Source organism: Bos mutus, chromosome 4 (assembly GCF_027580195.1).
Source record: "Bos mutus isolate GX-2022 chromosome 4, NWIPB_WYAK_1.1, whole genome shotgun sequence".
NCBI classification, from domain to species: domain Eukaryota; kingdom Metazoa; phylum Chordata; class Mammalia; order Artiodactyla; family Bovidae; genus Bos; species Bos mutus.
In genome coordinates, this window is record NC_091620.1 from 85,869,571 (window position 1) to 85,881,681 (window position 12,111).

Sequence of the window (12,111 nt, forward strand, 5' to 3'; positions counted from 1 at the left end):
TTGTATTTCCATGTTCCTTACAATGGCTATTAATGTGGCTTTGATGGCAGAACAATATTCGGTTGTGAATTTTTTTAAAAATCTGTTTTGATAACGTTTCCAAAAATTTCCAGACAGGTTGTGGTTTTTAAATATTTTTATTATTATTTTGGTAGGATGTCATCCTATATACAATTATTTATTCCAAATACTTTCCCTCCTTACCCCCCACCTCCCTTGCTGCTTAGATGGTGGTCTGTCGGAGAATCAATGTTCTTTTTGTCTACCCATCTCCCTTCAGTCTTGATAAAAGGTCTTAAACAGTTACATGAAAATCAAAAAAACAACCCAACGCTTTTGGAGAATAAATCAGGACCTGGAGTTCCAAACAGTAATTCCAATTCCAGTGTACAGCATGTTCAGATCAGAGTTGCCCGCTTGGAAGACAATGGTGCCATCTCTCCAAGCCCCATGACAGCCCTACAGATTCCCGTCCAGATCACCCACGTCTGTAAGTAACCTCAGGACTCCTTGCTATTTGACCTGTGCGATTTAGTGAATGGCTCTGACACCTTTCAGTCTTCTAGAATTTTGACAGAAATTTATCCAAGTTGACGAATTAAAGGAGATCTATGGCATTTTATGTTTATTAGCTTGATAAATATTTGCAAAGGATGAATGTGTAACACGAAAGACTGATAACCAACAGCCCAGCCATTATAAACCATTTTAAATCATCTTACTTTCTAGATGTTATAAAGAATTAATGGTTAATAGAAAACTACTTAAAATACTGTCAGGAAAGTAGTGCTCAAAATTCTCCAAGCTTCAGGCTTCAGCAATACGTGAACTGTGAACTTCCAAATGTTCAAGCTGGTTTTAGAAAAGGCAGAGGAACCAGAGATCAAATTGCCAACATTCTCCGCTGGATCATGGAAAAAGCAAGAGAGTTCCAGAAAAACATCTATTCCTGCTTTATTGACTATGCCAAAGCCTTTGTGTGGATCACAATAAACTCTGGAAAATTCTTCAAGAGATGGAAATACCAGACCACCTGACCTGCCTCTTGAGAAACCTGTATGCAGGTCAAGAAGCAACAGTTAGAACTGGACATGGGCTGGGCACGCAGTGGACGGTCTGAAACATAGAGCACAGCTTTCACTGGGGCTTCACGGCTCCGGAGCCCAGCATGGCTTCCTCACGATCCTCCTCCACGGCAACCAAAACTAAGGCACCAGATGACTTAGTGGCTCCTCCATTGGAGAAGGAAATGGCAACCCACTCCAGTGTTCTTGCCTGGAGAATCCCAGGGATGGGGGAGCCTGGTGGGTGCTGTCTATGGGGTCGCGCAGAGTCAGACACGACTGAAGTGACTTAGCAGTAGCAGTTGTGAAGAAACCACACATCTATTATGGAAGTTTGGAAGAGAAGGAGAGGGAGCATCTGGCCAAAGGAGAATCTGGGCTTTTGGGAAAAGAAGGACTCAAAGCAGGAAACATTAACATAACCTCTGGAGAAGTGTTTGAAATTAAAGAGCACATCAGTGAGAGACAGGCTGAAGTGTTAGCAGAGTTTGAGAGAAGGAAGCGATCCCGGCAAATCAACATTTCCACAGATGACTCAGAGGTCATGGCTTGCCTTAGAGCTTTGGGGGAACCCATCACACTTTTTGGAGAAGGTCCTGCTGAAAGAAGAGAAAGGTTAAGATGTATCCTCTCAGTGGTCGGTACCGATGCCTTAAAAAAGACCAAAAAAGATTATGAAAAATCAAAGAAGTTCAAAGAAGAGTATCAGCAGACCTGGTACCATGAAGGACCAAACAGCCTGAAGGTTGCTAGACTGCAGATTGCTAATTATTCACTGCCCAGGGCAATGAAATACTTAGAAGAGGCCCATCTTCATAAAGAGATTCCTGAGACAACTAGAACCTCCCAGATGCAAGAGCTGCACAAATCTCTCTGATCTTTGAATAATTTCTGTGGACAGATTGGGGATGATCGGCCTATCTCCTACTGTCACTTTAGTCCCAATTCCAAAATGCTGGCCACAGCTTGTTTGAGTGGGCTTTGCAAGCTCTGGTCTGTTCCTGATTGCAGCCTCCTTCACACTCTTCGAGGCCATAACACAAACGTGGGAGCGATCATATTCCATCCCAAATCCACGGTCTCCTTGGACCAAAAAGATGTCAATCTGGCCTCTTGTGCTGCTGACAGTTCTGTGAAGCTGTGGAGCCTTGACAGTGATGAAAGGTGGCAGATATTGAAGGCCACACAATGCATGTGGCTCATGTAATGTGGCGTCCATCAGGACGTTTCTTAGGTACCACCTGCTATGACCGATCATGGCACTTATGGGATTTGGAAGCTCAAGAGGAAATCCTGCATTAGGAGGGCCACAGCATGGGTGTCACACGTATGACATTGCCTTCCATCAAGATGGCTCTTTGGCTGGCACTGGGAGACTGGATGCATTTGGCCGAGTTTGGGACCTGCGCACAGGAGGTATCATGTTCCTAGAAGGTCAGCTGAAGGAAATATATGGAATAAGTTTCTCCCCCAATGGCTACCACATTGCAACTGTCAGTGGTGACAACACCTGCAAAGTGCAGGGCCTTCAACAGAGACGTTGTGTCTATACCATTCCTGCCCATCAGAACTTAGTGACAGGTGTCAAGTTTGAGCCTATCCATGGGAATTTCTCACTCACTGGTGCCTATGATAACACAGCCAAGATCTGGACTCACCCAGGCTGGTCCCCTCTGAAGACTCTGGCTGGCCACAAAGGCAGAGTGACGGGCCTAGACATTTCTTCTGCTGGGCAGCTCATAGCCACTTGTTCCTATGACAGGACCTTCAAGCTCTGGATGGCTGAACAGGCAGGACCATTGAAGGAAGGATTCAAGCCTCACTCTCCCTTTAGAGCCATTTTCGAAAGAAAGGAACTGATGTGTTTTGTTCTGTCATGTATTTTGCCAATTACCATGTGTATAGATGCTCAAAAGAATTGAATTTCTGTCTCAGCTCCCACTTCAGGCAAGCAGCCCAATCCCTGGGTGTTGGTCAACTCCTTCCATGGTTGAAAAATTTTAGTTTTCATCTTCAAGCCCCTCCATGAATGTTATAGACATTGTTTTTATTAATCTTTTGTTTGAATGCCCTCTTGCTTCCCTCAAAGCACTCAGGATTTTTACTTCTTGAAACCTGGCTTTCCATTACCTGGTACATGTTTCAGAACTCCATGTGACCCAGAGAGCAAGATGGCCGTGCTCTGTGCAGGAAGCCCTCAAGTAGAGAAACACATCTCACTGTGCGCTGGCTGAACAGTACCTGACAGAGGGAGAACCCTGAGAACGGAAGGCGAAGACGTGGACCACAGCTGTGTCCTGGGTGACTCAGTAGACATTTTACCTCATTCTGTTGAGCTCACTTGGAACGATAACTGCATCGGGAAGTTCAGAACTGAGCATCTGCCTCTTCAGAAAATGCCTTCCATTTTTGCTTTGAAGTTTGGTATCCTTTGTGTTACCCCAAAGCTAGGCCATTGTGTCAAGATTCAATGAAATTTTTAGAAAGCCAAAAAAAAAAAAAAGAACTGGACATTGAACAACAGACTGGTTCCAAATAGGAAAAGGAGTACGTCAAGGCTGTATATGGTCACCCTGCTTATTTAACTTACATGCAGTACATCATGAGAAACGCTGGGCTGGAAGAAGCATGAGCTGGAATCAAGATTGCTGGGAGAAATATTAATAGCCTCAGATATGCAGATGACACCACCCTTATGGCAGAAAGTGAAGAGGAACTCAAAAGCCTCTTGATGAAAGTAAAAGAGGAGAGTGAAAAAGTTGGCCTAAAGCTCAACATTCAGAAAACTAAGATCATGGCATCTGGTCCCATCACTTCATGCGAAATAGATGGGGAAATGGGAAACAATGTCAGACTTTATTTTGGGAGGCTCCAAAATCACTGCAGATGGTGACTGCAGCCATGAAATTAAAAGATGCTTACTCCTTGGAAGGAAAGTTATGACCAATCTAGATAGCATATTAAAAAGCAGAGACGTTACTTTGCCAACAAAGGTCCATCTAGTCAAGGGGATGGTTTTTCCAGTGGTCATGTATGGATGTGAGAGTTGGACTGTGCAGAAAGCTGAGCGCCAAAGAATTGATGCTTTTGAACTGTGGTGTTGGAGAGGACTCTTGAGAGTCCCTTGAACTGCAAGGAGGTCCAACCAGTCTATCCTAAAGGAGATCAGTCCTGGGTGTTCATTGGAAGGACTGATGCTAAAGCTGAAACTCCAATACTTTGGCCACCTCATGCAAAGAGTTGACTCACTGGAAAAGACCCTGATGCTGGAAGGGATTGGGGGCAGGAAGAGAAGGGGACAACAAAGGATGAGATGGCTGGCTGGATGGCATCACCGATTCAATGGGCATGAGTTTGAGTGAACTCCGGGAGTTGGTGATGGACAGGGAGGCCTGGCGTGCTGCGATTCATGGGGTCGCAAACAGTCGGACATGACTGAGCAACTGAACTGAACTGAACTGAAGCAAGGACATAGAGTCCCTACGATGGCACATCATTTGTAGTAATTCTCCAGAAGACATACAAATGAGGAATGGATTTGCGGTGAAATGTAGAAGAAATGGGTTTTGGTGAGGTCAAAAAAGATTCTCTTAAGGGAGTAAAGACCCAGTTTCCTACAGGGATTGTTTTGTTTACCTCTTTGGTGTAAACAGAGAGGCTTCCCTGGTGGCTCAGTTGGTAAACAATCTGCCTGCGATTCGGGAGACCTGGGTTTGATTCCTGGGTTGGGAAGATCCCCTGGAGAAGGGAATGGCTACCCACTCCAGTACTCTGGCCTGGAGAATTCGATGAACCGAGGAGCCTGGCAGGCTACAGTCATGGGGTCACAAAGAGTAGGACACAACTGACTTTCAACTTTCTCTTTTCCTTAGCCTCTGACATCTTGTGCTTAATGAGATGAGTGAGTTATAGGGAGAGAAGTTTATTTTCTAAGATCTAAGCCAAGTTGATCTACCTTTCTTTCTATTATAGAGGGACAGAAAAGGAAAGAATGAGGATAAAAATCTCAGAACCATATTATTATTTCATTTTTATCTCACTTTTTCCCCCTACACAATGTTATTTGCCTATGGAAAGGCCATTGCTAAGAGTTTTTCAATCACTGGGTGTTATTCTCAGTCCGGGGATTATTGGCATTTTGAGTGGGACAGTTCTCTGTTGGCAGGATGTCCTCCTACACACTGCAAGATGTGTAGGGTCCCCTGACGTCAGCCATAAAATGCCAAACAGTGCTTTCCAGTCAGTATGACAGATACAGGCAACTTACATGTTTTCATATGTACTCTATGGTCCCATTTGAGAATCTCTGGGCCACTTAATTGGCATTATTAACACTGTATTTCTGGGAATTCCATGGCAGATGTTTAAATTAATTATGCTTATTAAAGTTCTAATTTAAATGTGCATATTAGCTTTAGCTTTAAAACATGAAGAATTTGTTTTCTTTAACCCTGCTTGTTTTATTTTATAGTCTTGAGAATTGCAAAGCAACTGAAATTACTAATCCACCATAAATATGAGAGATTCTGTTGGCTAAAAATTATTTATGCATGGAGAAAGTTATAATTTTCCTTGGCAACTAGGTTGATAATACTTATTGGGAAAATAGCAAACATTTTATAAATGGTGCTTTAATATTCATTCACAGCATACTTTTTTAAGTATTAGAATAATTTTATTTCATCCAGTAAGAAATACGGGTAAGAGTTTTACAAGACACCCATTATTCTTGGCATTTGAGCTAAAATCTCATGATTGTTTCTTTCTTTATTAGAGGTCAGGGATGCAGACTATTTAGGTTCAGAACAGTACATATATGTTAGGCTTTGCAGGCCAAGGCCAGATAGATCTCTATGGAATTTTCTATTTTTGTTTTTACACAATCCTCTAAAAATGTAAAAACCATTCTTAGCCTTGAGCCACATTTGTCCACAGCCATAATTTGCTTACCTTTGATTTAGGTTATTTATTTTAAATCAAATTATTCTAAGTATGATCTTAAAAATCCATGAACTAGTAAGAAAACAGAAATTAAGTGCATTTCTCTTAAACTGAGAAGTATTATAGTCCGAATGTAATAAACAATAAATGTTATACATTAGAAGTCAATTTCAAATCATTTTCCACATGGATGTACCTACAAGTGGGACTCAAAGCACCAAAAGAGCTCACATTTCTTCTAGTTTGCTGTAGTTCTGTATAACCTTGAGCAGACACGATCTAGTCTGAGCTTCAGTTGACACACCTGTCTGATCTCTAAAGTGCTGTTCAATCGCCCAGTACAGTCATCTGAAACAATACTGTATGTATTTCATGTTTTTGATCCTTACAACTACTGTATGAGATAGAGAGGGCAAGTAAAGTCTCTGAACATTAGTTTGGATTAAAGTAAGTTACTTGCTTGGATTTACACTGCCAGAAGTGACGTCACTAGAACTAAAACCTAGTGTTCTCGGACATCTCTATATTCCAGACATCTATACCATCTTACCAAAAGATACAGGAACACTTGGCATTTTATCAAGTTCCTGTATCTTTGCAGGTTAGCCTTAGTGTATTCCTCTTTCTTACTAACATTAGAAATATCTTATGATCTATGCCAGGGTTAGCAAATTTTGTCTCTGTCATAGCTACTCAACTGCCCTTGTAGTGCAAAAGCAACTACAGAAAATGCATAACCAAGTAGGCTTGACTGTGCTCCTGTAATACTTCATTTATAAAAACTGGTAGTGAGCTGGATCTGGCCGTGAGTCATGGTTTGCTGACCCTTATCTATGCCATCCCAGAGAGATCCATTAGATTTCTTATCTCTTATTAAATGATTGTGGGTTTCCAGGCCAATTATTCGATATGAAATTGCCCTCCTAATTAATTGAATATACTAAGGAAATTGAAATTTAAAAAGTGTTCTATTGTCCTTGTTGTTACCACAGCTTCAGCAGACTCCGCTGCTGCTACTGTTGACTCGGAAACAATAACACTAAACAGTGGAACACTACAGACATTTGAGATTCTTCCAGTGAGTAACTACTTTAAAAAGCCATATGATGTATAAGATCAGTTGGTATCGGTTTTAGAAATGTTACATAAGCAAATGAAATATAAAAATTAACCTGATTGTCAGTAAGTGTAACTATATCCATGATTTTGGAAGCCAGATGGTTAGAAGACAACATAAATCAGACTTCTACTTTTTATAATTAATTTTAGTCTTTCTTTTTCAATCTGATATAAACTAATAACATCTTTTTCTTATATAGATGAAAATGACAAGGCTAACACGTAGGGTACATGCTACGTATTTTTATCGAGTTATAAACAAGTTCATATTGGTTGAGGAAAAGTTTATGGAATGAATTATTTTACAGAGTAACACTGCACTAGCCATTGAGGATACAGGATTTGAAAGTCCTGGTCATAAATGATGTAGCCTCTTAGGCAAAGAATCTTGCAGTCCCTTAAAAGGTTAAACATATAGTTACCATATGACCCACCAATTCTAACCCCAGGTATACCTAAGAGAAATGAAAACATTACGTCCATGTACGTGAATGTTCATAACTAAAAAGTAGAAATAATCCAAATGTCCATCCACTGATAAATGGGTAAATAAAATGTGCTAGAGACATACAAATGATTATTTGGCAGTAAAAAATATGCTACCATAAGGATGAACCTTGAACCTTATGCAAAGTGAAAGAAATGGGACACAAAATATATAGTTCAGGGCTCCCATTTGATACGTCAAAAGTAGGCAAACCTGTAGAGACAGAACATAGATTAGATGTTAACTATACTAAGAGATGGGGATATGTGTGCTAATTTAAATGTAATTTCTTTGTGGCGGGGGTTAAATTTAAAAACAGCCCCAGTTCTTTGCCTGATTTCTAAAATAGGTAAACCCAAAATTATTGGCTCAGTTTTCGTGAAGAAAATATTTTATTTAAATTATGTCAAGATTTCTTTGCTGTGAAAAATATAAGGAGTATTAGTGCATGAGTTTATTTATATCCTATACACAGCCAAATCTCATAACGGCCCACAGAGCAAAAGATTCTCTTTTGGAACTTCTACTAGGCTGCTTGCGTAACCTAAGCCTCGGTTTCCTAATTCAGTGGTCTCCGCTGAAAGTCATTTGTCACAGGTACAAAACAGAAATTTGTTTTACCTTTTTTTGCCACGTTCCCCCTGGCCAAATAAATAATGTATACACATATATTTGGGGTACGTGTTCAGGTTTTAACTTATGAGGTCACATTCAAAGATTTAGAGACTTCTATCCTAATTTATTAATAAAGCATAATAGTGCCTCAGCTCTGAAAATGTATAAGCATTAAATGTATTTAAGTATATTAAAATATGCATATATGATATACATGTACATATAAAGTATTTACTATACCACCTGATGATATGAATAAATACAACCTTTAGAAAAAGTCAGCTTTCACTTTTATGAAGAGGGAGAGAGAGAAGTGAGTTAATCCCCTGTGTGTGCCAGGCACCATCACAATCATTTCTAATCCTCAACAAACCTTTCTGTGAGAAGTAGTTATTATCCCTGCTTTCGTGTTTAAGAAACCTAGACTCAGTGAGTCAGGAGCCAGTAGAGCTGCTGTGAAGGAAGTCCACAAGACTGCATCGGACTAGAGACCAGGATTTAGGACCTTCATCTCCAGCTCGACCTGCACATGCTCTTCCTTCAGAGTTTTAGGGTAAACCAAACTCACATTACCATGGAGAAGCTTATGGTTGTGAAACGTGTGTTGCTGTTCAGTAGTTTTGTTACACTTCCATAAAACATCTCAATATACTATCAGTTAAGCAGTTTTCAATTAGGAATTTTTTCTTTCAGCAGAAGACTAATTGCTATTTCTGTACATTTTCTCCTAACATAAAAATTTTCTAAAATTATACTATGAAAAAAAATCTATTCAAGTAAATAAACACTGCCATAGTGCCTTTTCAAAGATGTTTTTAAGGGGGAGACTGCTAGGTTTTATGTGCTGCAGAGAAAGGATAAAGAGGGTGTGCTGGGTTACTGCGCTGGAAACAGTGGTTTATGAAGCAGTGTCTTGGACTGAAATTGAGCTGAAACCAGACCACAGACACACAGGGTGTGAAGAGGAGAATCAAGGCCTTGCCTCTCTGTTAAACCTGCAGGCTGAGAAATGACTTACAACACATAAATAATCCAGAATACTAAGCTTTTTATTTTATTATTTGCACCCTCATGATTGGTATCAAGTACATTTGTGGCTAGTAAAGTCCCCATTTTGGATGTAAAGCTAGACATAGTGAGCACTAAGTCTGCTTACTGAGTGGTATGATGCACCTGTGTTGACCTTATTTTTCTTTTTCCTTTAGTCTTTCCATTTACAGCCCACTGGCACTCCAGGCACCTACCTGCTTCAGACAAGCTCAAGCCAAGGCCTTCCCCTCACTCTGACTGCTAGTCCCACAGTCACCCTGGCAGCTGCTGCTCCTGCTTCTCCCGAACAGATCATTGTTCATGCTTTATCTGTATGTCATCTTACATAAATTGCTTGATTTTTCTAATTTCTGTAGAAAAGACTGGCTAAACTGATAAGTGTCACCAGAGATAGAACTCATACCTTGGGGGAGGAGGGAGATAAATTTTGAGCTCTGAGACTTCAGGATCTGTTAGGGACCAGAATTAGTTGATACATAATACTAAGAGCCAATACTACTGTAATCCATGGATTTCAACTATTCTTCTACCACTGTTGTCCCAGGAGCATGTTTTACACCTTCACTGGGGTACTTCCCTCATTCCTGTACATGAGATGGACATACATTAGGGGAAAGGGGCTCTCAGGGGCCCAGGTAGGTCAAGAAACAGGAATTCTAGAGGAACATGGTGAGAACACTGCAGATCCAGAGGTGAGAGGCATGGAGGGGACACCAGGGTACCACGTGTAAATGTCATTTGTTGTCTGTCACTTTAGGTTGGTACGTACTTTTTCATCTTGCCACTGATTGTTTTTGTTAACGTTCTATAGCCAGAACATTTGTTGAACACAAGTGACGTCACAGTGCAGTGTCACGCACCAAGAGTCATCATTCAGACAGTTGCCACAGAGGACATCGCCTCTTCCATATCCCAAGCAGAACTGACAGTGGATAGTGATATTCACTCATCTGATTTTCCTGAGCCTCCAGATGCCCTAGAAGCAGACACTTTCCCAGACGAAATTCATCAGCCTAAGATTACAGTAGAGCCGTCATTTAATGATGCTCATATATCCAAATTCAGTGACCAAAATAGCACAGAACTGATGAATAGTATTATGGTCAGAACAGAAGAAGAAATCTCTGTCACCCACCTCAAACAAGAGGACGAACCCTCCCCGTTAGCCCGGGCTTATGTTACTGAAGTAAGTTGCACTTAAACAGCCTTAAGCCTCAAACCTGCAGTTTGGGAAAAGCCTAGAGCAGGACCTGTCACTGAATTGGTTCTTTTAAATTATTTTTTTGCTAGTATGTAAAACTTCCGAGTGTGAGGTTATTATTATTTTTGTCTGTTTAAGACCTTAACTTTGATTTCTTTATATTCTAACTTTAAAGTAGGATAGTATTTGAAAGTCCTTTCAAGCCTAAATGTGTTTGGGGACTTAAGGGAAACAAGGAATATGAAACAGAATCTGTTTCTGTTTGTTTGTTATTACTTAGGATTTAGGGTCTCCTACCATAGAAGAGCAAGTTCATCAAACAACAATTGATGATGAAACGATACTTATTGTTCCTTCACCACATGGCTTTATCCAGACATCTGATGTTATAGATACTGAATCCGTCTTGCCTTTGACAACACTAACAGGTACTGTAACTCCAACATGTGCCTGATAAATCTTAAGGGGGTAATCAGGCAGTGAGTCTTGTTAAATTTTCCCTTTGGTAGAAGAACACTTATTCTAAATTCTTTGATGTGGATTAGATGATATATCTCATTACAGATCCCATACTCCAGCATCATCGAGAAGAATCAAACATCATTGGATCATCTCTGGGCAGTCCTGTCTCAGAAGACTCAAAAGATGTTGAGGATTTGGTACACTGTCATTAGGTAATTCTTAGAAACAAGCCATTCAGGCAAAGCCACACTGTTCATTATATCTCCAAAGAAACAGGAGCATCCCCCAAGAGGCTTAATTTACCATTCCTCTGGCTTTTGAATAGCTACAGTGCTCAAGCCACATACAGTGTTGCTGCTATGACTTTTTACCTCTTTAAATATATCATCTGAGGTCTAGTCTTACAACAGTATGTAGTTGAGTGGAGCACTAGGGTCTTAACTGCAGAGATCCCAGTTATTAGTGTTTCTTATCAGCAGGGAATTTCATTTTAGCAGAGAGAATTTTGAAATCGCCAAAGCTTAACTACTGTTTTAAAAGCAGTAATATTCATCTCTACAGATCAGACATGGCACTCTGTCCGGTCTCAAGTAGGCCTGTTTATATTTCAGAGAAGTCACATGCTCTAGAGCTTCCCAGTGACCTTCTGCACAGAGACATCGTCTAAGTAGTTTGAGACTTGAGGTGATTGTGTGGGGGTTATTTGGGTTTACCCATTGCTGGCAGTGGGAGCTGATTTGGGCTGGGTAATGAGAAGAGTATTAAAAGGGTTTAGAAAATTCACTACAGGTTTTTTTTTTTAATTACTTTTTAAAGGGAATATGGATGAGAGTAGTAAAACAAAATTCACCAGAAGCTAAGCATTTTCATCCCTCAGAACCCACTGTCACCAGTTTACAAAGTTAGCACTTTGAAGTAAAACTAAATGGGAAAGGAAGTACTAAGTTGCCTATCCTGTACCATGACCTTTTATTACATGTTTTGCTATGTAAATTACCCAGGAAATAGCAGAGTATCCGAGTTTGCCGTTCACTTAGTGCATTAACTGGTGGGGGTTTGATGTAACTTCTCCCTCTCAGGCAATTTAAAAACACAAAATTTGCTTCTTGAAACAAACCAAGAGTCATTCCTATACTAGAGAAGGTTAAGCCAAAATTAGCCTCTAGGGCTTT

General features: G+C 40.4%; 1 protein-coding gene and 1 pseudogene across 5 annotated transcripts in view; both read left to right on the forward strand.

The window, feature by feature from the left end:
- Nucleotides 1-12,024, forward strand: part of DMTF1 (cyclin D binding myb like transcription factor 1) — a 49,062-nt gene extending 37,038 nt beyond the window's left edge. For 4 of the 5 annotated variants that reach the window (XM_070369714.1, XM_070369715.1, XM_005901001.3 and 1 more), the window contains 6 exons: nt 281-490; nt 6,998-7,083; nt 9,432-9,587; nt 10,088-10,462; nt 10,758-10,905; nt 11,042-12,024. In XM_070369714.1, coding sequence (XP_070225815.1) covers nt 281-490; nt 6,998-7,083; nt 9,432-9,587; nt 10,088-10,462; nt 10,758-10,905; nt 11,042-11,151 — 1,085 coding nt within the window. In that variant the 3' untranslated portion in view covers nt 11,152-12,024. The remainder of the gene's footprint in view (nt 1-280; nt 491-6,997; nt 7,084-9,431; nt 9,588-10,087; nt 10,463-10,757; nt 10,906-11,041) is intronic. The other variant, XM_070369717.1, reaches the window with a different exon arrangement.
- Nucleotides 1,354-6,991, forward strand: LOC138987638 (U4/U6 small nuclear ribonucleoprotein Prp4 pseudogene; annotated as a pseudogene).
- Nucleotides 12,025-12,111: the final 87 nt, after the last annotated feature.